Consider the following 27704-nt stretch of genomic DNA (forward strand, 5'->3'; position numbering starts at 1 on the left):
CTAGCCTTTTAGTTGACTGGTCTGCATATACTTTGGTGTCCAGGCTGGGATCCAGTGACAAAAATGAAAACTTCAAGTCCTAAGAAATTATCAACTCATTTCTGAGACTAGGCTGGCTGGGTAGATCCTGGAGGTTAAGAATATAGTCTCCGCAGTCAGAGGACCCGAGTTCCATTCCTGGCTCTGAGACTTACCTGCTTGCTGTGTGACCTTGTGAACGTTACTTGACCTCTCTGTGCCTTGATGTGCTCACCTACAAAATGAGAATGATCTAGAATTGACTTCCTAGGGTGCGGGTGAAGATTAAGTGAGCTAAGGCACACAGCAACTAGAGCAATGCCTTACGCAGAGTGATCACTGAGCATCTCTTAGCTGTTACACTGTTGCATCCTTGGGAACCCCACCCCACCAAGTCCGGGTCCAGTGACCTCCTGATGTCACTCCTCAGGTCTGCACGTTTAGGCATGGCTCTGACCACAGTGATAAGTTTGCAGCAATGCCCTGGGGTTTGGGGACACGGTCATCATGTCCCATCTAGAAAACCTGTTTCCATGGGGCGGGGTTGTTGAATCTGGGCTGCCAAGACCACATGCAAGTTCAGTCTCCAGGGACTCCTGGCTGTGTGCTTGTTGCATCCAGATGCCCTTTTCTGTCCCTTTTGTTCTGCATTCCCCTGGTGGCATCCTGTCTTCACCTTGTTCCTCTGAATTCACACAAGGCAGTGAGGCAGGCGGGTTGTACACCCAGCTTCTCTGGCAGGACTGACTGGACTTGATTCCCATCCCCACACTTAAAAATTTACTTAGCTCTCTGTGCTTTATCATTATTATTATCTCTAAAAGGGCTAATGTTAGTAATTATTACCATTAAGTTGACAGAGGCTTTAACATTCTGTGAGTCACCACTGTAAATGTTACCCCTATTTTATTTAATCCTCATCACACCTACGTGACATAACTATTTGCATGATCCCATTTTACAGATGAGGAAACTGAGAAGCAGAAAGTTTAGGTAGCTTGCCCAAGATCACAGAGCTAAGATATAGAGCAGTCGGGCAGGATTCAAACCCAGCCTGGCTTTGGAGCCCAGGTTCTTGCTCGCTAGGCTCTTGGCCACAAGGGGTCTCAGAGGGTTTCTGCAGGGGTTAAATAAGATCATCTGTGTAAAGCACTTAGCAAAGTGCCTGGCTTAGAGTTAATGCTCAGTAAACTTTAGCTATTATTAATCCCATGATCTGATTTCTGTGCCTGTGGCTCGTGGTTCACATGATTCTGGGATGCAGCTTCTCCGTATTTGTTCACGGACCTGGTGCTCTGCACCTTTGAGCAGTGGGCAACTGGCCCAGTCCCCAGACCAGTGTAACCCCTGCCCATGCTGCGTTGGCCCTACAGCCCCCCGCCTAGCCGATGGGATCACTCATAGTCCCCTACCTTGATACAGCTCAGCCTGCTGTCCTCTTATCTATTTCTAATCTACTCAGTTTCTGGTGTTTTCACTTTTCTTCTGCTTAGTTTCCCCTTATACCTCCAACCTTTGCTTTTGCTTCTCTGTCCCTGGTTTTTCCGGCTTCTTGCCCTCACCCACAGGCTGGCCTCATGCGTGCCCCAGACCAGCTGCTTCCTGTCCCCATGCTGGGTCCCTGGGATTTGTCGTGTGGCACAGTCTGCTCCAGGTCCTTGTGACTGGCACCCCTGCTGGGTCTGCCCAACTGAGAAGGGGCTGTTATGGAAATGGCAGCCCTTGGCTGTGGGCCTCGAGGGCTGAAAGAAGGTATTCAAGGAGAAAAGAGTGCAGAAGGACAGCTGTAGGAGCGACAAGGCAGGCGGTGGCCAGCATTTTGTTCTCTGGTCCCGGGACGCCCTTTCCCTCATTCTGTGACTGGAGGCCCTTCGTGTTCCCCTGGGCTCTGTGCCAGCCACTGTGCATGCGAGGAGGCCTTCTCCAAGCCCCAGACACGCTTAGGTGCTACTTCAGTGGGTCCCAGTGCTTCTAGACCCCATAGGTCTGAATCTCTGACCGCGCTGTAAGGCGGGGAGACATCCTAGGCAGAGTCCAGATGCCCCAGCCAGACTGCCTGGGCTTTCACCCGCAGCTCCCAGGTGCTAATGAACTCAGGCAAGTTCCTGAAATCCTCTAGGCCTCAGTTTCTTCATCTATACAATGGAGCTCCTAAGGGCACCTACCTCACAAAGTGGGGCCTGAGACTCTGCATTGGCGTCTCAGGGGATGCTTGCTTAAGCGTCCTTTCATTAGCAAGAAGTTGAGCACATTAAGGGAGCTCGCTGTACTTCTGACAGTTCGATAAAGAATGAAAACTACAGAAGTGATGCCTCCGGCGTCACTGAAATGGTGCCTCTCCGAAAGCCCTCGAGTGAGGTCACAGAGTCTTCCTTTGCAAAGATTTGTAGACATCGTTGCCATATTCTCTGATTTGCTGGGACTAAGAGAAACAAGGTCTAGGGTTCAAATCCAGCTTCTCAGGAGACCAGGCGGCTGTGTTTGCTCCGAAGATGTAGACTGTGACTCAGTAGCCATCAGCCACCGAAGTCGTACAACAGGGCGGGTGAGGGAATGAGACTGATCTGCGGGAAGCCGAGGGCTGAGGTTTGCTGACTTTGCCAGAGAGGCCCAGCGAGGCCGTGGTGCAGCAGGACTCAAACCCATGCCTGGCCGGCTAGAAGATCTGTGCTCTCGGTAACTGAGCCCCATGTGGTCACGATCCAGGCAGGTGATAGAGACTCACCGCAGGTACGAGCTGGATGTTCCATGAAATGAGAGATGATTTCAGGGGGCACAGGAGACGACTGGAGGAGCACTGATGGCAAATTCAGGGATGTCACATCATATGGTGAGATGGTCATTTCCTTTTTGAATTCTTTAAACCTTTTTGATTAAGACAAGGTTAAAACAGGTGCTGCTGTGTTTTGCTTCTGCCCCCAAGTCTTTCAACTTCCTTTTTTTTTTTTTTTTTTTTTTTTAGTGTACACTGCATGCTTAGTGTGGAGCCCAGTGTGGGGCTTGAACCCATGACCCTGAGATCAAGACCTGAGCTAAAATTGAGAGTCGGACGCTTAACTGAGTGAGCCACCCAGGGGCCCCTCAACCTCCCTTTTAAACAGAGAGGGGGCAGGTGGCAGAATACTCAGCAAGCAGCACCTAGCTGGAAGTCAATGAAAGTGTCCCTGGTCATGTGCATTTTCATAGCCCCCCTTCTAGTCGCCAGTGCTACTGGTTTTCCATGGATTGAAGTAATGCAGAAATTCCTCTAGGGATGCATGTGTTTAAGGACAAAGGATTGGTTAGTGTTAAGCACTAGTAAATAACAGATAGCCGAGATGGCATTCAGATATGGCAAAAATAGCTGTGTGGCCTCTGTGAGTGACCCGGGCGTGGGAAATGCTGTGACAGACCATGAGGACTTTCCAGCCTGATGCATGATAGCACGTGGTGCATACGCAATAAATGTCATGGACAGAGGGAAGGGGGAGGGCAACTCTCGCATCTGACATGTGAGTAGGAGAAAAGAATGAGCCATTTGCAAAGTGGATGAGACAGTCTTTCCCTTGAGAGTTTGGGCCTGGATTTAGCTTGTTCTCAAGGCTGATGGATCAAGCAGGGGATGGAGAAAATGAAGTTGGCTGTGGTCCTTGGTGAATCAGAGGGCGAGTGCCGGGAATGGAGCATGGTTCTCGGGGCCAGATCTTGCATTGAAGGGGGCAGCTCCAGATGAGGGGAAGGGATTTTCCCCGAGGTTGCCTGGCCGCTGTGTGACTAGTGCTTTCATCTGTCTCTCAGCCCCGCACAAGGCCCTGTGAGCTACAAAGAAAGAGAAAAAAGTAAATAATCATCTCCCAGTTCAAGGAGACCCAGGCTATGCTGTCCGATTTTGCCCTCAGACAAGTACCATTTGGAAGGTAGGTAACCTGGGTCTCCTATGACAGAGTCGGTCAGAAAGGTCCCCCAGGAGTGACAGGCCCTGTATCAGTCAGCTCTCACCAGGTTATGCTTCTGTAACAACAAGCCCCAAATCTCTGTGGCTTACAACTACAAAGTCTCCTTCTTGTTTCTGTTATATCTGGTTGCAGGACACCCGTTGCAGGTGTCCTCCCTGTATCCCCCACGGGGGACCCCGGTGGAAGAAGCAGCCCCTACCTGGGTTGTCCCTATATTGTAGCAGAGTGAGGAGATGAGCCATGGCAGAACTATGTAAAGGTTCTCGATGCTGCTTCTGGGAGGGATCACGTGTTCCTTCTATTCCGTGTTGGTCTGGGTTCCTAGGAGAAGATTCTAGATCCTAGAAGTGGGGAAGTGGAAGATAGCCAGGATAAGGTGGGGTGTCAAGTCTGCTACCAGTGTGAGTAACTTCTGTTTAATCCCATGGGGGAAGTTCACAGAGGTGGAACAAATCACAAGCTCAGAGGAATAAGGGAGCTGGTATATTTACACATCCAAACCTGCCCGTCACTGGCTGAGGGTTTTAATTCCCCAGCACTGTCGGCCCGTGTGGGGGCAGAGAAGCCCGCTAGCTTCTGAGAAAGGCCACAGGCAAAGAGACACAGTGGCTGGCAGGTGGAAGGTGCTGGAGTGAGAAAGGTGGGCATCTGCCAAGCATCTGCCACATGCCGTCGTGCCATTGGCCAAAGCTAACTGCAAGGCAAAGCATGTGTGTAGGGATGAGGGAGGTGTACTCTTCCTTCAAGAGGTGCTGCAAATATCTGGGGACCAAAGCACAAGTTGCTGCAGGAGTGCAGGAAACTCTTCAGTTAGTAGTGTGGGTGAGGCCCGAGAGCCACCGGGTAGACGAGGAGCCCGACCTCAGCACCACTGACATCTCGGGCTGGATAATTCTTTGCTGTGGAGGGGCTGCCTTGTGCATTGTGGGATATTTGGCAGCATTTGTGGCCTGTGCCCACGAGGTTCTGGTAGCATCTCCCACCTCTAGTTGTGACAACGAGAAGTGCCTCGACACATTGCCAAATGTCCCCTAGGGTGCAAAATTGCCTCTGTGGAGAACCCCTGATGTAGATCATACACGCGTTGCTAAATCCCAAAGAACTGAAATAAATTGTGGGTGCCCGGATAGAGTTGCTCACAGCCTAATGGAGGACCTTGTTTGCAGTGGTTCGAACTATGTAAAGAATCCAGAAATAGAGCCAGGAGTGGGAGCTGTCTGTTCTGCTGAGGGGAGCGGATGGTCAGAGAAGGCTGTATGGAGTCAGAGATAGCTAAGCAAGGGTTTTTTTTTGTTTTGTTTTTAAGATTTTATTTATTTGCGGAGCACCTGGGTGGCTCAGTGGATTAAAGCCTCTGCCTTCAGCTCGGGTCATGATCCCAGGGTCCTGGGATAGAGCCCCACATAGGGCTCTCTGCTCGGCAGGGAGCCTGCTTCCCTTCCTCTCTCTCTCCCTGCCTCTCTGTCTACTTGTAATCTCTGTCTGTCAAATAAATAAATAAAATCTTTAAAAATTTTTTTATTTATTTGAGGGAAGAGAGTGTGTGTGTGGGGGGGTGAAGATCAGAGGGAGGAGGACAAGCAGACTCCGTGCTGAGCTCAGAGCCTGATGCGGGGCTCGATTTCACGAGTCAAAATCAAGTCAGATGCTCAACTGGCTGAACCACCTGGGGGCTGCCTGAGCAAGGTTTTGAAGGATGAAGAGTTTTCCAGATGAGTGATCCCCATACATGGAAGGTGAATACAGTCTGATGATCGGAGTGACTTGGGAATGCTGCAACAGCTGCTGGGAAGTGCTGACCACAGGGTCCTCTCACGCTCAAAGTAGGGCTGCAGGACGGTAGTTAAACCAGCTTACCACGTGCTCGATGGTGTGCGAGGAACAATGCCAAGGGCTCTGCGGCTCTTAGAGGAGGTGCTCAGTGGCACGAATACATCTCCCCCTGAGAGAGACCAGAAAGGCCATTGCTCTATTATCTTGGTCAAGAGAGAAGACCGGGTATTCCTAGTCTCCATTGGCTTCATTTCTTGTCCCATCCACTGTGCTGTTCTCAGCTCAGTGTCACACAAAGAAACTGGACACACTTTCGTTACTTAGCCTCTCTGCCTCAGTTTCTACACGAATTACATGGGGACCAGCAGGTTCTCTCTCTTGCCAGCCTCACGGTCTGGCACCAACCAGACAATGAAACTACACAGTATTCCTTGTGAGTTTGGCTGGAACTGGTCTCAGTCCTGCTGTGCCATCCACTGGGTGGAGACGTCCTGACTCCGTTTTCTCATTTTCCCACCTGTAAAATGGGTATAATACTCACTTCATGGGAGTGTCTGGAGGACTCAACTGTGCGATGCCTGCAAGCTCTCAGCCCTGCCCCTGGCACACAGTAAGCATAAATGACGGTCATGACCGCAAATATTACAAAATAGATTGAATTTGCAGAATAGCTCACTTATATCAAGTGCGTGTTATGCTCTAGGCACCGTCGGACTTAGGGGTCTGTGTACATTAACCTATGAGTACAACATTATCTCCATTTTGCATAAGGAGAAACTGAGGCACAGAGAAATATGTACAGCTTGTGAGTGGTGCTCAAATGCCAGCAGACCATCCGAGTAAGAAATTGCCTTGCTGGATTGTCCAGTCCCTGGCGTTTCCCTGTAATTTTTAAAAAGAAATCAAGGGTTTTGTTATTGAGTTCCTTTTACCAGATTATCAGAGTCAAGGTAGCCATTCCGGGTAAATGAACTTTTCTCCCTGTTGGCGGAAGGTCCTTAACACACATACAGAATATTAATAAGATGGTGAGTGGAGATTTATTTTTAACCACAGTATCTGAGCTGGCTTCTCGGTGCGCGTCGACTTGGGTAAATGATGACTCACCCCCAACTGACCCCTTCCAGAAACGTCTGTGAGAGCAACACAAAGGGGAACTTTCAGCTGCTTATCTTCCCCCACGGCTCCCACCCATGGCCACCCACGGCCACCCCCGGAGGCCAGCCTCCTCCTGCACACTGGCTCCAGAACAGCGAGGTGTTTGTCTCCTCTCCCTTTGGGTCAGGGACACCCATGGTGCTCTTGGTATCGGAGGGAGCAGAAGGAAGGGAAGATGTGGGTGCTCCTCTTGTTCAAGGGGGCCCTACCGGGGGCCGAGACAATGGCTGGGGTTTCTCTGAGCTCTTCGGGTCGGGTCCTGGTTCCAGGCCTGGGCAGCCCTGTGTCCTGGGGCATCGTGCTCTCCCTCTTGAGGCCGCGTCTGTAAGGTGGAGATGAGAGCTCTGTGCAGAGCGGTGCTGGGAGCTCTCAGCCCAGAGTGCTGGCGGGGGGCATGCCTGGAGGGCTGGTTCTTCTGCCGGTCCTGTAGAAGTGCAGTGAGATCTGTGGGAGATGCCCCCATGGGGACTGGCATCCTGCGGCCCCACCGCCTGAAAGGGATCCTCAGGCACCCTCTGGTTCTGGATCCCGAATCTGTCTGAAACTCTCTGACGAGCCCCTATTTTACAAATGACCCAAACTCTTGACAACCCAGAAGAAGCGGCCTCTGTCGCAGCCTTGTTCTCGTTAGCGTGTCCCATGCTCCAGCTGGGACCCCTTCCTCGCTGCCAGGGAACAGCCCGCGGCCTGCCTCCCCCTCAGACATCCACGGGGCTGCAGCAGCCTCAGAACATTCCGAGGCAGAATGGGAGCACTGCGCTGGCTGTGCTTGACTAATTGAGTGGTTGGTTGTTTGCTCCTCATGACTCTCCAGAGACAGACTTGTACCCGCCGTGCCTCCCCCACGCCCACCCCCACCTCCCCTGCTTCTCATCGCTTGTCGCATATTCGTTTCTACTGAGGTAGTAACTCCAGGGAGAGGCAGGGTGGTAGGGTGGTCATGGGCACGGGTGCAGGGTTGGAGTTCCAGCTCTGCCATTGAGCCACTGTGTGAACTTGGGCAAGTTACCCAGCCTCTCTGTGCCTTCTCCTGAAGGGAAGAGAGGGGAGTCATAGTCGTGCCTGCTCTTTGGAGTTGTGGAAGGATTTAAACAGGCCAGACACCTGGAAGGCCCTTCGAATGGGCCCGACACACAGGGAGTCCTCCGTGAAAGTTAGTCAGTGTTACTATCCTATGGGGATAAATGTCACCAAGACAGGATGTAGGTGTGGCAACTAGAAGGACATCAACATAGTAGTCCAGCTTCCGAGGAGAGCTGAGATCTTGCTGTGGATTCTGTTGGCGGCTCTCAATAGCAGAGCTGTTCAGAGGACGTTAAAGGCTCATAAAGGCAATGACTGCTTTGCCTAAGAAATATTCATGGGACGGGGTGCCTTGGTGGTTCAGTTGGTTGAATAACTGTCTCTTGATCTTGGCTCAGGTTTTGATCTCAGGGTCATGAGTTCAAGTCCCATGTTGGGCTCCGTGCTGGGTGTGGAGCATACCTAAGAAAAATTAAAAAAAAAATATTTGTGGGACCAATCAATATTGGTGATAATAAATAATCATAGTTACCATGTGTTGCATGCATTTATATGTATGTTGACTGATTTAATTTTCACAACAATCCTATGAGATAGTACTATTACTATTATTATTACTATTTTGAATGACATATTTGAGGCTCAGAGTTGTTAAATAATCTGCCCAGCACCACCTAGTTCATAAGTGGTGGGAATGGAATTGAGAAGTGGCACTCTTGTCCATGGATGTCACTGAAGGGGACTTGGGGACTGGTGTTCAAATCTATCTCAAAACAAGTTGATCTTCCAATTTATGTTTAATTACAAGACAACATAGAGGTTCCTCCGCAAAACCCAGGAATAAAATAAGCTGTAGAACGTTTAGAATTTAAGCATAGAGAAAGGACTGGAAGGCCAGAACATCTCTGGACCTTAAAAGGAGTGTTTCTTTCATTTACATTGGCAACTAGAAGTTAAAGACCCAGTACTTGGATGGGTCCGGGTTAAATGTCCGGGAGCAAGGCTGCCAGCGATGAAGTTGTTAGTGGTCACGGGTGCCCGCAAGGCTGGAAGATGGCGGCGAGGAGGTGGCCGAGAGAGGATCGTCGGGTAACTCAGCGACTGGCTCAGGGCCCTGTGGGCCATCTGTTGGGAGAACTACATGGTTGCTTAAGGAGAGGAAAGGGACATCCGAGAGCCAAGATGATCCTGATGAGGTCTTTGACTCCCATAATTATGCAACATTCAAATAAACACTTAGTGACCTTGAGCTTTCCAGCCAACTGACAACAGTCATCAGGACAGTGTGTTACTCCTTTGACATCAGAACATGGGCTTGGTAAACTTTAAAGCACCTGACAGATTTTCCTCTGAGGTACAGCAGGACCGGGATGGAAGACAGAGCTGGCTGTGGCGCTAGGGGGCCAGTCCGTTCCTGGAGAGGAGATTACGGTCAGGTCAGAAATCTTGGGTAGGGTGGGGGTGGGCAGGGAGGGGCGATGGGAAGAAGGAACTCACCACGCTCCTGGAGAAAAAGGAGAACTGGGAAGGTGGTACAACAGGTCAGTATAAAACACTCATTAGAGCCTCCTTCCGTATGACAGTTAGCAAGGACGCCTGCTTTTCCTAAGGACTGAAGTAATGGGAGCTTCCTCTCTCGAATCGGCTTCTCTCTAGACCTGTAGTTTTGGAGAAAGGAAGAGTAACCATTGGGAAGCATAATTGATTTATCAGAAAAGCGATTGGCTCTGAAAGGACTTACGATGGTGAATAAAATGCACAGGACCTTGTACCCCCGTGCCCAGTAATGAACAGGCACTGGGATGCTTCTTGATGGATGTGTATTGAGTGAGTCAATGAATCAAAACCTGATATTTGTATCATCCCATATGCAATTTCCCCCCTTGAAATACTTGTTTAAGTAACACATCCATGAGGTGGCTAGTCATGTGTTGAAAAGTTGTCTCTTTTACCCAAATCATCAAAATTATCAAAATTTTCAAAATCATCAAATCATCAAAATCCAGAAGGAATTTCATCTTGAAGAACTTCCGCACCCAGAAGTAGGGGACCTCGTCCTTAATGAGTACATCTTCTGCATTCAACCCCAGACTCTGCCCAGAGGTTCTCATGGTCCCTGTGTTCAGCAATTACTGCTGAAGAAACTGGTCCAGATAAAAATCCATGAAAAAAAAAATCCATGAATCCCAGCTCCGCCATTTCTCCGCTATGCAAAGCTGTATTTCCGTTTGCAAGTACGGAATAATGCTAATGACTTCATTAAGATGGTACTGTCGACCGGTTAGCCCTGCTGAAAAAACTCTTGGGTCCAAATATTCAAAAGCAAATGTGCACACGAGAGTGCACCGTTATTGGTACTCAGTGTGGTGGGAAAGCCAGCAGGCTTGGTTTGTGTGGCGGGAGGGTATTTTCTGATATTGCTAAATACAGAAGGTATTTCGTACAACATTCTGCCCTGCGAGCCTGGTAAATGTTTCTCCTTCTTGCGGCACAGAGTGTAGGTGTTACAAAAACCACCAACTTCTTGCGTGGTTTCTTCCCTTCGGATTATTCCTTTTTATCCCTCCAGAATTGGAGAGAAAATGGCTGAATATCATTTTTATCCATCGAATGCTCACTGGGTTTTGGGAACAGGTGGAGGGTTTATCCAAATTGAGATAATATTCAAATACTCTCTCTTTTTAAATGTCAATTTCTGTTTTCAGAAGCCCCAAAAGATGATTGAAAAAGAGTAATAAGTCAAATGAAGTAGAAGCTGCTGATAGCAAGAATTCAGGAAATCAGAAAGAATAGATCAAGTGTGGGAGAGTTGAATTTTGAGGAGAGGGCTTCCTGCATGGGCTCGGGTCTATGGCTGTTACCAAGCTGGGCAAAACACCACGGTTTTCCTTTGTTTTTTTTTTTTTTTAAGATTTTATTTATTTATTTGACAGACAGAGATCACAAATAGGCAGAGAGGCAGGCAGAGAGAGAGGAAGGGAAGCAGGCTCCCCACTGAGCAGAGAGCCTGATGTGGGGCTCGATCCCAGGACCCTGGGATCATGACCTGAGCCGAAGACAGAGGCTTTAATCCACTGAGCCACCCAGGTGCCCCATGGTTTTCCTTTTTTACAATAATTCTTGCTCTGTCCACATTTTGGCCCATGTCTCTTCACTATTTAAAACTAATTCCTCAAAGTTCCTTTGTTTATAGTTTTTTTTTAAAAGGCTATTGATACTATGATTTAAAAATTCTCTATGCTCATTGCAGGGAATTGCTAAACTATTTAAAAGCATAAATAAGGGAAAACAGTCACCTATCATTCCATGAATCAGAGGTCGTCACTATTAAAATGTGTTGTGTTATGGTCATAATACATGACCATAATACATGACCATTGAGATCTTGGTGCGTACCTTTATCCCTTATATCTGCTTTTGAGGGTACCAGCCCCTCCTTTGTTAAAGAAAAAGGAACTTAGGAGCCCCTGGGTGGCTCAGTGGGTTAAGCCTCTGCCTTTGGCTCAGGTCATGATCCCAGGGTCCTGGGATCGAGCCCTGCACTGGACTCTCTGCTCAGCGGGGAGTCTGCTTCCTCCTCTCTCTCTGCCTGCCTCTCTGCCTACTTGTGATCTCTGTCTGTCAAATAAATAAATAAAATCTTAAAAAAAAAAAGAGAGAAAGGAACTTAAGTTACTTTCCTATGAATTCGTGTTCTAAACTCCCTTCTTATGGCCACTCTTACATCGTGTGGGACCTGCTTTATGCCCAGCTTTATGGACATGCGCTCGGCTGCCATATGCAAATACGGATAAGAAATTAATATCTTTTAATATCTCTGTTGTACTTTACCAGTGCGGTGGCATCATTTGCTTAACCTTTTGAGATGACTGAACTGGGTTGTTTCCGCTGTGTGTGTTTTATAGCAGCGCTGCAAATGACCATCTCTGTCTGACTTGAACTTATTTTTCTTGGAGCCTGAAGTTCCAGGCACTGTATTCCCAAGTTGGGCTGACCAGTTCTGTGAACAGAAAGGTTTAAAATATTTGTTACTGATTTCCGGAACGAATAAATCCAAATCAGTAGAGCTGCCCATGCCCACTCCTGTCGGTAGTGATATTTACGAAGGATTATTGAAAGGAACTTTGGATCCTCTGAGATGGGAATCAGTGATTTTTCTTCTAGCTTTATGTTCAAGACTCACATTTACTCACGAAGCACAAAGCTGTTGAAATTCTTATTGTGCCCCTGACTGGTGGTTTTTAATGGTGTGTGTGGGGGAAAGGCCCAATCCTGCCTCCTTGGGGGTACAATCTAGTGGGGGACAGTGGACATTAATTCATCACACAGGTGGAATTGGGCAGTTAGCCTTGGTCCTGGTAGGTCAGGGAGGCTTCCGGGAGGAAGCAGTGTTGGAGCTTGGATCAGGACAAGCAAGAGCTGTTGGTGAGGTGGTGGGGGCGGGGGGGGGGGTGTGTGGCATGGCTTCTCTGCATTTGTACACATGGCTGGAGGAGTGCAGGCCTCCGCAGTAAAGAGATGAGTGAATATGCCGTCTGTGCAGCTTCAACTGCTTCCAGCAGAAAGTTCTTAACTGTTTTCCTCCGCCCTAAATCAGCCTCGGTTGTAAGCTGCCCAAACAATGTAATAATAGTTTTTAAAGTGAAAAGAGAAACACCATGCAACCCAATTACAGAAATTTAAAAATGTTAAAAAAAAAAAAAAGGGTATCTTAGAACCAAGGAGATAAAGTACCTAAATTCAAGGGTCAGTCTGGAAATTTCACAAATCCTCCAACGTAGCTGCTGGGCTGCTGTGGTCCTTTTGTGATTTAAGAGAAACCAGCTTGAAGCCACATCATTCAGAGAGCTGAGAGAGTCTCTTCCCCTTCCCAGGGACCCCTGGCAGCCTGCTTTTCTCCAAGGCACTCCCCATGCGGCCGCCTCTGCTGACTTCTTGTTCTCCCCCAGCATCACCTTCTGTTCAGGCTGCTTTCCACACGGCACCCACCACCCCTCCTGCCCTGTGCTCCCGGGGAGCATCTTGATCCCCCCCGCACCTTCCCCAAGCTCCCCGCCCCTAAGACTGCAGATGCTGCTGAGGTGCCCCAGGCTGCCAAAGATTCCAGCAGCTAAGGGACAGGGGTGGCTCGCCAGGCAGAGCAAAGCAGCCTGCGGAGTACGGTGGAACGTTGGAACGTTGGGCGTTGCTGTTCTGAGGGCAGGACCACAGTGTTAAGTGGTTGAGAACAGAGTTGGTGCGGTCGGGCGGAGATTTTCAAAGCCCAGCTCTGCCACTTACTGTGTCACTTTGGACAGACCACTTCTCTTTCGGTGCCTCAGTTGCTTCCTCTGTCGAATGGGGATAAGAGTAGTACCTTCCTGACAGGATTCCTGAGGGTCTGGAGGACAGTGGTTCGAAGGATGCCTGGAGCAAGTGAGCTGTTGTTACTATCAACATTATTATTATTGCTGTCAGTATTGTTGAAGCTCCCCTGGCCACTCCTCCCAGCTGGGATAGTCTTCACTGGCCATGATTTCACTCCACGGACTCTCCTCTGTACAGACAGGACCTCTTGCTCCCTGCTCAAACCCGTCCTCTGTCTCCCTCCCCCTCCCCCCAATTCCCATTTATTTTCCTGTGGTGCAGTTCATCTCCCCTAATCTGTGTAGTGAACCGTGTCCATTAAGGTGCATTACACAGCAGGGGTGCCTCACTCCTTCTGCTCGGTCCCGCACATGCTGGGACATTTCATAGCCCTAGTGGGGGGCGGGACACACACACACACACACACACACACACACACACACACTACTAGAAGGAGAGACCGTGCCAGTCCTTGTGGAGAAATGAGCTGGAGGCCGGCTGGTCCCTCAAGAGGCAGGACTGGAGTGGCTTCTAGAAAGACAGGCTTGGCGCCGGGACAGGATGAAAATGCCTCCTCTCTGTGACCTCTGAGGCTCGGCGGGGCCAAAGCAGGAGTGGATAAAGAGCTAACCTGTCCCGCCTGCAGGCCAAAAATAGGCTGACTGCGTCACAGAGCTTTCGGTAATTAAACCTTCCCTCCGCAGAAGGCCACGCGCGGACTGGAAAGGCGCCATGGACGGGTTAAGGTAATTCACTCCCCACGCTGCCATTCTTCTCAGCATCAGAGGCAGGCTTGAAATCTGAGTCGTGTTAGATGGAGGTGGAAATTCATAACCAGGGCACGATGTGGGAGCTGCAAGGTGAGGGGATCTGTGCCAATGACATGACTTACAGAGGAAGTCGTTCTTTGTCTTTACTCTGAATCATGTGGACTTTTTGGTGGGGGGGACGGTCCATCAGCTTATTTTTGTAACTGCTTTGGTTTCTTATTATCAAGGTTAATTCGTGTTTGTTATTAAAAGTTTGAACATAAAGGGAAGAATCCATAAGGAAATAAAAACCATCCATCATTCTACCCCATGACAAACAGCCACTGGGGACCTTTTGTGTCCCTTTTTTTTTTTTTTTTGCATCTTGAGGCAAAGCACAATTTTTCTAAAATTGGACAATATTCATGAAGTTTCTGTCTTGGTTTTTTAAATGTACACACAAGGTACTCACAGTGATCTTGTAGTTCATGAGGTCACTAAGCGTTCCGTGCAGACCAGTCCGTTTTTAGCTTCCTCACCTCGTGGCCAGGGCCGAGGGGGGTGGCTGGGCCACATGTCCACGTTGGTAGGAAAAGCGTTCTTCAGACAGACACCCCAGTCCCAGCAGGAACCGTTGTGCCATCTGTGAGGGCGGAGATGTGCTGGTTGCTCCGGCAGGTGGAAAGGGAGGGCAGAGTTGCCCGGGCTTCCCTGGGAAAGCATTACACAGTGAGTAGAGCAAAGTTTTTCTGGTTTGCCTTCTGTCTCTGCCACTAACTGGTTGCCTGACTTTGATTAACCTTCCCTCCCCTCGAAACCTCAGTTTTCCCGCCTATAAAGTGGAACTAATGCTCACATCTATGCCACTGGGTTACTGAAAGACAGTGCCTGACTCCGAGTCAAATACTCAGTAATTGTTAGCAATTATTTGTGTATTATGATGATTAATTTCTCAAATGAGGACCGGATCTGCTGATTCCATTGGATGACCGTTGGCAGATAGGTTCACTCAGTAAGAATGGATCTCTAAAAGGAAACAGAAATGTTGGCAGCCTTTAGTACGGTTTCTCAGAGAGCTGGTGGGTTCAAGATCTAGGATGGTCAAAAGAATGGAATCTTGATGCTCTCTCCATTACAGTTTCCAGGCCATGAGTTTGAGGGGGCCTCCAACACCTGGTAGGAGTTCACTCACCCCCAGGGCTGGATCCAGACCAGAGACTCCAGCCCCAGCTAGGCATCATCCCAATCAGGCTCAACAGGGCAGCTAAGAGTATTGGAATAAATCATCAAAAGGTTTGCTGCTTCGGCTGAGATTTTTAGAGCACTAAATCAAAAAGCTGGGATCAAATCTTACCCTGGTTTGCAGTTTTGGAAGGCTCTCCAGGTGCCTGGGGTTGAGGTCTGGCTCAGGTCAGGAGCTGGGAAGCCACGGAGGTGTTCTGTTGGAGAGCCAGCCCTGCATTCCTGGCAGGACCTTGGGTCACTTTCATTCTTTGCTTTCTCTCTCCATCTGGGATGAACATTTGTGCCTTCGGGGCTGTGAGGATTAGAAAAGTTGGAGTGTCTGATGGGCCTAGCACCATGCTGGACGCAGTGTATGCTCGGGAAATGTCAGTGCTACCTCCCACCCCCCACATCCTGCAAAATAAGAAGAGAGGCTCTCTTGGTGGTTTCATCTACAAATAAGGAACTGGAACAAGGAATGTTCAGGAGACTCAAAGCCCTGCTCAGTCTCTGGGAGATGTCCTCTTATGATCTGAATCCGTGTGCATTTCCTAAAAACCAGGAGTGAGCCTCTAGTATTTCCTAACATCTTGGCAGATAGTTGTTGAGTTTATACCTTGTGCCAGACACTGTGCAAAGCCTGTCACCGTACTGACCCTGTTGAGGGTTTCATCCCCCAGAGGACAGAAACGGAGGCTCAGACATCAGGTTTCTTAGCTGGTAAGTGGCGGAGGTGGGATTTGAACCGAGGTCTCGCTGCCTCTAGAACCCGTGTTCATGTCCATCCCAGGTACGTGGATCTCTAACTATATAGGATTTCGGCCCCCCCGCTGGAAAAGATAGTGTGCAAACAGACCAGAATGACCTTTTCAGCTGCTAAAGTGTGAGCCCCTGATCCCAAGGACTGTGTGTTACCCACTCTGTCTGCTCCCAGGGGGGCAGCAGATAGGACATTGGAAACGAATGTTCTGGAAATCTAAGCATATGGGTCAGGCCTCCTTTAAAATGCAGATGTGCTAGGAGGAGTAAGTGCATTAGAAACTATCCCTGCTATGGAGACGTGAGGGCTTCCCTGGTCCCTGGGGGGCTGTCTGGAGTGACGGGCACTGGAAATCTAGGAGGGCTGGGCCTTGCCCCTCTTTATTTCCCCATGAAGCAGAGGGAGAAAGAGGAGCGCACTTGAGGCGGGTTTCTCCAGGCTGCACGAGAAAGAGCCACCTGAATACGTGATTTCCAGGTCCTGGGCATTTGCCAGACAAGGTCTGATGGTGTGTAGACCACGTAAAGAACCGGTGTTTCTAAGGACTCATGGACAATGGCTGCTTTATCCACTTCTTTAATGTCTTGTTCCTGGGGGCCTGTGGGCCTTTGCTTCCCTTGGCGCTTTTGATTCCTCCCGATTCTCCCTTTCCATGTGGCCTTGGCTTTCATTTTATTTTTAGGAAGAGCATGTGTGTATGTGGGGGAGGGGCAGAGGGAGAGAGAGTCCTAAGCAGGCTCCATCCTTAACACAGAGCCCAACGCAGGGCTCGATCTGATCTCAGGGCCCCCTAGATCATAACCTGAGCTGAAATCCAGAGTCAGATGCTAAACCGACTGAGCCACCCAGGTGTCCTTGGCCTTGGCTTTTAATCTTTATTTTCATCTGTCTGACCCATCCCTCAGTTGAGGCTCACAGTGGGCCCCCGGGCTCCTGCCGCACCCCCCAGTTCGTGTGTCTGACGCTAACCTCACCCCCTGCAGTTCCCAGGCTTCCGTGGATGTTCCTCCTGTTGCCCAGCTTTGCCTCTCCCTTCCTGCCTGTGAGCTGTGTTCTCCGCTCTTCTGGCCGATGCCTCTGCTCCCCTTCTCTCTCCCTATTCAAAGTCGGCCTCTGGTTTCCAGACTCCCCACATGCGCTTCTCCTCTGTGACTCTGTCCCAAACTTCTCCTTCAATTTCTTTGTTTTCATAGTCCCAGTAGCAGTGATGTGTGTCTGTGTTGGTTCCTTTTGTATTTCCTCTTATCCCCTCTTAGGGCTTTTGTTATTCACCTCTTTTTTTTTTAATTAACATATAATGTATTATTTGCTTCAAGGGTACAGTCTGTGATCATCAGTCTTACACAATTCACACTGCTCACAATGACATATACTGTCCCCAATGTCCATAACCCAGCCACCCTATCCCTACCTCCCACCCCCCAGCAACCCTCAGTTTGTTTCCTGAGATGGAGTCTCTTATGGTTTCTCTCCCTCCCGGGTCCTATCTTGTTTCATTTTTTCCCTCCCTTCCCCCCATGACCCCCCACCTGCCTCTTAAATTCTTCATATCAGAGAGATCACATGATAATTGTCTTTCTCTGACTTACTTATTTCGTTCAGCATAGCACCCTCTAGTTCCATCCACGTCGTTGCAAATGGCAAGATTTCGTTTCTTTTGATGGCTGCATAGTATTCCATTGTATACATATACCACTTCTTCTTTATCCATTCATCTGTTGATGGACATCTAGGCTCTTTCCCTAGTTTGGCTATTGTGGACATTGCTGCTATAAACATTCGGGTGCACATGCCCCTTCGGATCACTACATTTGTATCTTTAGGGTAAATACCCAGTAGTGCCATTGCTGGGTCATAGGGTAGGTCTATTTTCAACTTTTTGAGGAACCTCCATGCTGTTTTCCAGAGTGGCTGCACCAGCTTGCATTCCCACCAACAGTGTAGGAGGGTTCCCCTTTCTCCACATCCTCGCCAGCATCTGTCGTTTCCTGAGTGGTTAATTTTAGCCATTCTGACTGGTGTGAGGTGGTATCACATTGTGGTTTTGATTTGTATTTCCCTGATGCCGAGTGACGTGAAGCACTTTTTCATGGATTATTCACCTCTTGGACCATAACTTCCTACCTGTTTGCTCTCCTCCCCATCCGTTCTGGTGTTTTAAAAATGTGGTGTTTCTGTCTTATCCACTGAGTATCTCCTCGGTGCAGGGCATCCTGCTGAGGGCCAAGGGACAGCCAAGAGGAATATCGGGTCTGCTCATCACGAGGGGAGACCCTCAGAGTGAGAGTCTATTGGCTTAGCCCAGCTCTAGATGGTTCTTTCAACAACCCCAGGAAAGACCAAGGCAGGCATACGTCTGCCTTTTTGTATCCCGTGTCGTCTTTTTGTAAAAGCAGATGTCTGAGGCATGCTTTGGCATCTGCCTGGGTCCATAGCCCCTCTCCTAGTGAGGCTCAGCGTGTGCATTCCAGAATCCATTGGCTGTGTTAGTAACAACGCCTCCTGGGGAGCTGTGCTGGAACACAGTCAGGGCCCAGACCTGTCACAGGGACTTTGGCACAGGGCACAGTCAGGATGGAGGGCTGGCTTCAAAGAAAAAGGCCCTTCCTGCCGCTTCCAAATGCTCAGGGCATCTGGCTCCTTTGTCGTCAATTTTTCAGGAACAGATGAGTTTGATCATTCGCTTAACAAACAATTTGCTGAGTGTCGTAATCTCTGTTGACTCAGTGACCACCTGGCACAGTGCCTAGCACAGAAATAAATGGGACTGTCTCTGGTCTACGTGAATTTGCATCAAGAGAAAATCAATGCAAATTACCGGAAGCAGGGATGGCAAATATGGGCGCCTATGTGGCCACCCCTCAGGTTTGTGTCCATGGCAGATATTGCTAATTGATCGTAGCGCTCGTTCACTTTGAGTGTGGATTCAGCTTCAGAATCCATCCTAACCATTGTTTGGGGCAGGGAGCCTTCATGGATTGGACTGCACCCATGGGACAAAAGCTGATTGGAAGCACTCTTGTCTTGATGATTGTCAACAGGCCACTGAAATAGAAGGGGGCTCAGGAGGGCCAGTGCATTGATTGGCCACAGCTGGCCAGAGCAGACTGTGAGACCCCTTTCGTGGGGGTGCTTGACAGGATCAGTGCTGTGGGGACGTCCCCCAGCATTGCTCCTGGGGACCCCTTCATGCCCCTTCTTCCCCCTCATGATGTTCTCCTGAGTTTCTGAGGGTTCTTCTTCCTCCTCCTTCCCCACAGAATTAGCTATGAGGCAAGATTCAACTCTCATTTCCTTTAAGATCTTTTTTTTGTGCCCTTGCCTCGGGTGGCGAGCTCAGTGGAGCATCAAGTCTCAAGTCTCTGTCTTCAGACACATCTCTCTGCCATGTCCAGATGCCTTCCTTTGGCCTCGGAGCATGGATCGGAGCCTGTCTTTCCACGTCCCTATGGTCTCTGTTCCTTGCCTGCAGAAGTGGTGTCTGCTGCGGGCACGTGGCCTTCCTCCAGCCTGGGGGTCGGTCACGTGGAATCCTGCCCGCATGCCCGGCTCACCTATAGCCTCTTCTCTCCACCTTGGCAGGTCCCGTCTGGTGAATATGGAGTCCTCAGCCGGGAGGCTCACAAAGGCATGGAGGGCCGGCAGGAGGAGGAGCACCACACAGAGAGGATAAGAGAGGGAACCTTCCCCGCTCTGTGCGGAGAACCCGGGGGCAGCAGGAGCTGGGCTAGAAAGAGACCCCTCAGATGGAAAGTGGTCATGGTTAAAATGCATTAAGAACCTGGGTCTGGGGGTGCCTGGGTGGCTCAGCCGGTTAAAGCATCTGCCTTCAGCCCGGGTCATGATCCCAGGGTCCTGGGATCGAGCCCCGCATCGGGCTCTCTGCTCAGCGGGGAGCCTGCTTCCTCCTCTCTCTCTGCCTGCTTGTGATCTCTGTCTGTCAAATAAATAAAATCTTAAAAAAAAAAAAAAAAAAAAAGAACCTGGGTCTGGGTTTGAATTCTAGCTCCTCAGCTTAATAACTGTGAGACCTGGGGAAGTTCATTTCTCTGTGCCTTAGTTTGCTCATCTGCAAAATGGGTCTTAAAATAATATCACCCTTAATAGACAGTGGTTATGAGGTTTAAATGAGTACAAAGCACTTTAAAACAGTGCTGGCTGCAAGCATTGGCTGTTATTAGACATCCCGGGCTTTAACTGGTGATTCTCACTTTAGTTTTTACATCTTTCTGTAAATAAATTATGGAATCTGAAAAAATACAACAGAATTCTCTTTTTTTTTAAGAGATAAGGAAAGAGTCTGGTAGGTAAGAGGGTCATAGTTGGCCCTCCCAGGCACTTGCCCTAGCCCCATGCACGTACTTCTTTTAAAAAATATTTTATTTATTTATTTGTCAGAGAGAGAGAGAGAAGGAAAGCACAAGCAGGGGGAGCAGTAGGCAGAGGGAGAAGCAGGTTCCCGAACCCTGAGCAGGGAGCCCGATGCAGGACTTGATCCCAGGACCCTGGGACCAAGATCTGAGCCAAAGGCAGACGCTTAACCGACTAAGCCACCCAGGCGTCCCTCCCATGCATGTACTTCTTCGTGCATTGGTGTGGGAGTGATAAGCTTCCGCGCCCCTCTCCCCCGTATGTCCCTGTTGATCTTCTTGGTCCCAGGAGCCTCATAGCCGAGGCTCTAACCTTCCTGAGTGTTGTCATGGTTGGCACCCAGCGAGCCCTGCAGGAGCATTAGGGAATGAAACCAGCCAGCGGTTCCTCCCCAGAGAAGATGCAATCAGCAGACAATGCAGTAGCAGATGCGCGGGCTGGGGTTCTTGGGCCTGGGCAGTGAGCTCCGAGAGCCGGACGGTGCTGTGCCTCGCCAAGGGGAGAAAGGAGAGAGGGCAAGGTTGTGCTTGCAAAAGCAGGAGCAAAGTCCACACGTTTTATGAAGTGTTTTATGGCCAAGCTGCACTTGGAAGCCTGGTGCTTAGCAAGAATTATTAGGTGTGATGGTCTTAACATGAGATCTGGGGGTGGGCAGAGCAGGAGACAACGGCGAGGTAAGCGGCATGGAGTGGATTGCTTGGACTCAGCAGGCTGCTTCTATCGGCCTGTTTATTGTTTTTTTTTTTTTTAGAATTACTCCTATTACTTTTTTGTTGTTGTTGTTGTTCTTGAGGCATAAAACTCAGCTTAAAGACGCACCAAAACTATTTGTCAGTTACTTGCTCTCTGTCTGAAACAGAGCTGCTATGCACAATTGAATGGTTCGATTATCTTAATTACCTTTGGGGACTAAAAGTGCCTCTAGGTCACTTCCAATTCGGGGCGCAGGAATCTGATCCAAGCAGGGTACTTGGGACTGAAGAAGCCCTTATCAGTACTGAGGGAGGGACAGTGAGCTGAATGTGCTCCATGGGACCCCATGTTAATTTCTCAGGCCCCCAAACTGAGGGAAGGGCCTCCCATTCTTCTGGAAATTCAGAACCAACAGGTTGTCTAAAGAAGGGGTGTGGTGTCCTTTTTGTTTCTTTCACCCCCTGAGGGGTGGCAGTCAGGATTCAGCCTTCTGAAGCAACAAGTCTTCTATAGTTGGAGCAGAGTAGAGATTCTTAACCAGGGACCACAGATAAAGGGCTTCACGGGTCTTGAGTTGAAAGGAAATTTTTTCTGCAGATGCATTTTCAGAGGGATCATCCTTTAATTCCATCAAGAACACACTTGTGTGCAAATGGTGAGGAGATCCTTCTTGCTGTTCTTAGAATTAACCGGCTTGCTTCTGCCTCAGGGCCTTTGCACTTGTTTTCCCTCTCTCAGAATACTTTTCTCTAAGCTCCTACATGGTCACCCTCACTTTCTTCAAGATACTGATTAAAGTTCACCTTATATAAAGCAGCATCCCATCACTATCCTGTTCAACACTGTGTCACATCATTGTTCTTTATAGAACTTATTGCCATAGGACATTAATTCTTTGTTTATTAGCTCCTGACTTAAGGAGCTGTTCACTGCTCTTTTTGTTGCATCTAGAACAGTGCCAAGTTCAAAGTAGATGCTTGGTAGATATCTACTGAACAGATGAGTGAATGAGCAAATTAATAACATTGATCATATTTGGTTCTTAGATATAAATAGAAGACAAGGATCTGAGTTCTCAGTGGGATCACTGCTCAGCCCAAACATTTGAAGTGCGGTGAAACGATCCCCGGAGCACTGCCATAGATGTTTTGGCAGGAGTCTTCTAGTGATTTCTCCATGTTGACACCTCTGTCCGTTAATTTCATCAAACTTCTGAATACACCAGGTGTGTGTGTGTGTGTGTGTGTGTGCATGCACGCATACATGTGTATGGATGGAGAGGTCCTGGTGCACAGATCTCACCATCTTCATTATTATGAATTATTACCTCCGTGCACAGATAATGGATTATCCCCACGTGCAGATGGGCTGCTGCCATTTCTGACATATCAGTGAGCGTTCAGTGACTTGTGTGAGGCCTCACAATATGTCAGCGTGGGCAGTGCTGCAAGTCCCACTAGCAAGCTATGGTCCCACCCTATAATCATTATATGCTGGAGAAGATGTCCCAGCGGGTGGACTTCCGTGACCAGGACCAGCTTGGGGCTAGTATTGTCTGATGCATGAGCTCCTATGTGAATGGGAGGCAATTGCTTTTTTTCCTGATCCAGACAAAGTGGAATTAAGACTAGGAAAAGAGGTTCTGCATTTTCCTTTCATTTTAAAGGAAAGGATGAAAGGAACCACTGTCTTTTGAAAGTACATTCCTTCTGAGAGGGATAAACCCTGGTCTCTTCTGGACAGATTATGTGCTTTGCTTCTTTGAGCATAAACTTCATAATCATTCTGCAGAATTTATCTTTTGTTACTATCTGCATCAGGTAAGCTTGGAAGTAAATTCAGCACATACAGCTATTGCCTCCTGGTAACCTCTTTTACAAACAGAAGCTTCAGAGTCTCATCTTTTAAAAAGTTAGTGTTTCCTTGCATTAAAAAGACAAAACAAAACACTGTCCTTTTCCAAACATTGTATTTTATTTTTTTAATTATTTTTAAAGATTTTATTTATTTATTTGACACACAGAGATCACAAATAGGCAGAGAGGCAGGCAGAGACAGAGAGGGAAACAGGGGAGCAGAGAGCAGCGGGGAACAGGGAGCCCGATGTGGGGCTCAATCCCAGGACCTTGGGATCATGACCCGAGCTGAAGGCAGAGGCTTTAACCCACTGAGCCACCCATGTCCCCCTCTTCCAAACAGTTTAGATGGCTGATTCATCATTTATCAAAAGAAATTTTAATTATACAGTATAATAATACATGAACATAACCTTGTTTTAAAAGTAAAAACCTACCAAAAAACCCTACACAAACATAAAAAGATCCCTTATATACTTGACTCTAAAACCTGATCCCATCCGCAGAGGAAAACCTCTGCAGTTTTTTGCTTCTTCCAGAATTTCTCCCCATGCATTATAAACGTGTATGTGCATGAAGAACTCTTACTTATCACTATTTTGGACATTTTTCTGAGTCAGTTCATATAGAAATGCATCATTCTTTTCGACAGGAACACAGTCTTCCATTGCATCGAAACGTACCCACACGGAGCCAGCCAACACCTTACTTGTTGGAAGCAGGGTTACTTCTCAGTTTTTACTGTTACAGACAATTCTGTGAGGAACAGGCAGCTCTGTGTATGCACACACACATTTCTCTGGGACGGATTTTAAGAAAACTACATTCCCTGGGTGGAAGGGTATTGCAGACTTTTAATTTTGTTGGAAACTACCAAATCAACACTTCTGCCATCCCAGCCTTACCAAATAGACTCTTGCACTGAATTTCCTGTGCCCCTGCCAATCATAGATGCGATGATCTTTGAGAAAGTTTTGCCGATTTGACGTGCAAATATGCTTTTAATTTACTTTGCTCTGATTTCTAAGGTGGTTGAGAATCTTTTTGTACGTTGCTGTATATTGGTGGTTTTGGACATGGTTTCAAACATTTTCACTAATAGAACTGTTGCAGAAATGCCTCTCCTCCAGGGCAGATATGCAGCTGGTAGTTAAAGTGTTGAAAGACTTTCATACTTGTAGGTAAAGTGCCCCTGCCCCGAACTCAGTTCCCTGGCACCTCCCCCTGCCCCTCTGGTGCCTTGCTGGGACCTCCCAGGGAGGTAGCAATTAAGAGGTTAATATGCAGCCTTGCAGGTGACCTTCAGGACCCTGCTCTATTGCAAAATCAGCCTCTATCCTGACTGTTTGGCCCCCTGATACACCATTTACAAAATATTTCCATGAGTCCCTCCCAGACTCTCAACCAAATGTACTCAAACTGTGTTTTATCCATTTAGCAGTTTGAGGCCTCCGAGATTCACGGTAACATCCTGCTGGTTTGCTTCTTGAACTGGGCCCTGTTCTGTATGCCGATTTCCTAGGATTATGCTTACATAATTTCCTTTTGACCTTAGCCTGCACACTGTAATCCGAGAGGGCACTCTGGGGGAGTAAGATGACCCTTACGTAACTTACTACGTAAGAGCCGGGGGACCTGACTCTCACTGGAGCGTCTGCAGAGTTTTCCAAGAAGTCTGAAAGTTCATTCTGGCAGAAGTTTATGTTGTCTTTCTGTCAGTTGAGTTCTTTAAAAAGCATTCTATTATTTCTGAAATAGCCGAAGGGAAAGAGGAAAGAAAGAAGGGCAGTATTGCTGTTAACAGGGCCGGGATGTTGCAGAAATGCCTCTAATTTAAACTCTACAATCCTCTTTCCGTGTATGGATAAGGAAACAGGCTGGAGGGATCAAGGCGCGTTGCTGAAGTTCATCCAGCTAGAGAGCAGGAGTGCTGGCCTATAAAGCCCACCAGCTTCTGCCTGTGGAATGCACCTGTGCGTGTGTGTATCTGGGGTGGGGGACATCGAGTGACTCAATCATCTTGGACAGTCTGCTTCCCTTGAAGTCTTACACTTTGCCCTCTGGCAGCAGTAAGGTCGATGGGGAGCTCAGACCATTCCAAGAACTTCGAGTACCTTAGAGTCCGGGCAGACTGAGGCCAGCTCTTTGATCTCTGGGCCAGGGAAACCCTGTCCTGTCCCTGGCTGTGTGTGCAGATGGACCAGAGGCTTTGCGGCTGGAACTTTGGACTCCCCAATGTCACCCTTTCACCTTTCCCTCTGAACCAGGGCAGACCCAAAAGCAACAGGTCTCAGTTAACGTGTTTGCCTGGCACAAGCTGGGTCCAGTAGCTGCTTCTGTCTCTTAGGGAAGTGACACGTGAGCAGAGCTCACTGCTTGGTCAGTGGAACAAAGCCCTAAAGGAAAAAGCTGGTCCAGGCAGCCCAGGGCAATGGGGTTCTGGTCATTTAACTTAAAGAGACATTAGAAGGTAGAGCGAAGAGGGATTTGTTGTTAAATATATTTGGGGGAATTCCCTCTTCTTTTTAATCCTCCCATTGAAAAAGTAATAAACATACATGGGAAAACACTATGGGTGTTCCCACACATGGGAAAAGACTATGCTGAAGAGTACACAGGGATTGGTGAGTCCCTGTCTCACCGGAGATGCCTGCGTACTCATTCTTCCCCTCAGAGGTCACTGCAGTTAACAGTGTCCTGTGATCCTTCCAGAAATATTATCTGTTATCTTTGTATAGACAATTATGAGTGTGTATATTGCTTATCTATCTATCTTTCTACCTCTGTCTGTCCATCTGTCCATCCATCCTTCCATTTCAACTTGAGCTTAGCTTGGTTGAAAATCATTCAAGATTCTCAAGTTTATTGTCTCTTGGTTTAGTGTGTTGGGACCAGTTACACTCCTGACAGAGGGTCTTACATGTCCCCTAGGGTGCCTGCCTGAGGTCCAGTCCCAATTATAAAGTCCTCCAGCTGGCGAAGGTGTACCATTGAGTCACACACCAACCAAAGACCTTTCTGAGAGATTGGGTTTCCATATCCTGCACTATACTACTTCTCCTGGAGTCTGTCTTTCTCTTTAAAGCAGAATATAAGAAGATGCAGTAGAGGAGGAAAACTATTTTTTCCCTCTACCTTTCTAGGTTCTTGACTGAGACCCCCTCACTTCCTATAACAAAAAGATTAATAGGAGAAAAACAAATGTAACTATGTTTGTATGTTCAGGAACCCCACCAAGCTATGAGACCCAAAGGCAGCCAGGCAATTGAGACTTAAATACCACCATCCTGGCTAAAGAAAGATATGGGGTCTGAGGCTTCAAAAGGGGAGAAAGGCAATAACTAGGAAGAGAAGAAGAGCAAATGTTTGGCAAAAAAAAAAAAAAAACATATTTTCCTTCCCGGGCAGATAAGTCTTTTAGATGAAAATGTAACCTCTGATAGTAGTTCTCTTTCTGGTACAAACCCCCTTTCTAAATTCTTTTAGGCAGTTTAGGAGGAGGTAAAAAGCTTTTCCTGGGTCTCTTAGGTCTTGACTGCCTTCAGCTGAAAATAATCCTCGTGCCTAAGAGGCATAATTTGGGGTGGCATCATCTGCTCCCTTACAATGTCCTGTGGGATGGGTAGTTTGAGTCAGGAGCGATTTCACAGAATCTGTGCTTCTTCAAAGGTTGTTGTCATTCATTCCCTGCCTGAGAAGGGCCCTGACCCACAATCCCTCTGCTCCCTGCATTAAACCCCCTGCTTATTTACATATGTTGATTGCTGGGCAACCGAGTGCTTCAACAGGAGGAGGTCAGTTTTCTCCACAGCATCATTCTTCCCTGTTAAATATGGCAAGAATGAAGGGCTGAGAAATGGCTATGATACCACTTTTCATTATAACTTCCTCCAAATTACCACATGAGAAGCCAGTACTCTGCTAGGCCTTGTCTTGGGATAGTCAGAAGTCGAGAACAGGATGATCTCCAAGGAACTGCTCCCTGGAGAACAGAGATTTGGTTTGAAATGTGTCTTCCAAAGACAGGAAAATAACCTGTTGGTTCTGTCCCTGTCCTAACCAGATCTTCTGGAGAGCTCTAGATACTGGTTCCTTCATCTTGCAGAGCTCAGTGTAGACCAAGATCCTAGTCTCTGCCACTCATGGCTATGTGATTTTGGGTGGAGAAGTCTTAGTGGAGAAAATGATTATGTCAATTTCAAAGGATTGTTTTGTTTTAGTTGCAGGGCATACAAGCCTAACTTAATCTGACTTAAACCAACAAGAGAACGTATTGGCTTATTAGCTAAAAAGCCTACCAGTAGCTTCAGGCATAGTTGGATCCAGAGGCTAAACTCTTACCATCAAGAATTTTTTTTTCTCCATCTCTCTTTGTTTTCAAACACAGGCAAGTCATTTCCACGAAGCTTCCTTGGCAGTTCTGAACTTGCATCCTAGTAACTCAGAAATTTCAGCAAAAGAGAGCTTTTTGGCCACTATTTCCAGCAAAAGTCTTAGGATTGAATCCCACATTCCCACCCCTAAATCTTCACGGTCATGAGGATGAAATATCTTGATTCTCCAGGCCTGAGAGGGGCAGTAGATCAACTCCACCCAAACTACAGGATCAGGAGTAGTAGAGGAGGGGAGGGAGGTACCCTGAGGGAAGTCAGGAGACTAGAACCAAGAGAGCACTAAATGGATACTGGGTAGGCAAGAGCCTTGCCATATAGGGGCTAAATGAGGTGGGTTAGCAAATTTTTTTCTGTAAAGGCCTAGATAACAAATATTTTAGGGTTTCTGCTGCACTTATTTACCT

The 27704-nt window shown here is 48.1% G+C and overlaps 1 protein-coding gene across 2 annotated transcripts in view; it reads left to right on the forward strand.

Moving 5' to 3' along the window:
- The window catches only part of SLC1A2 (solute carrier family 1 member 2), a 102127-nt gene that overhangs the window by 5022 nt on the left and 69401 nt on the right, over positions 1-27704 (forward strand). The window contains exon 1 of one of the 2 annotated variants that reach the window (XM_080817749.1): positions 13728-13999. The exons of the other annotated variant lie outside the window; for it this stretch is intronic. Coding sequence (XP_080673875.1) covers positions 13986-13999 — 14 coding nt within the window. The 5' untranslated portion in view covers positions 13728-13985. Of the gene's footprint in view, positions 1-13727; positions 14000-27704 lie in introns of those variants that run through there. 2 annotated transcript variants of the gene reach the window in all.

Source organism: Martes martes (assembly GCF_963455335.1).
Source record: "Martes martes genome assembly, chromosome: 10".
Classification (NCBI taxonomy): Eukaryota; Metazoa; Chordata; class Mammalia; order Carnivora; family Mustelidae; genus Martes; species Martes martes.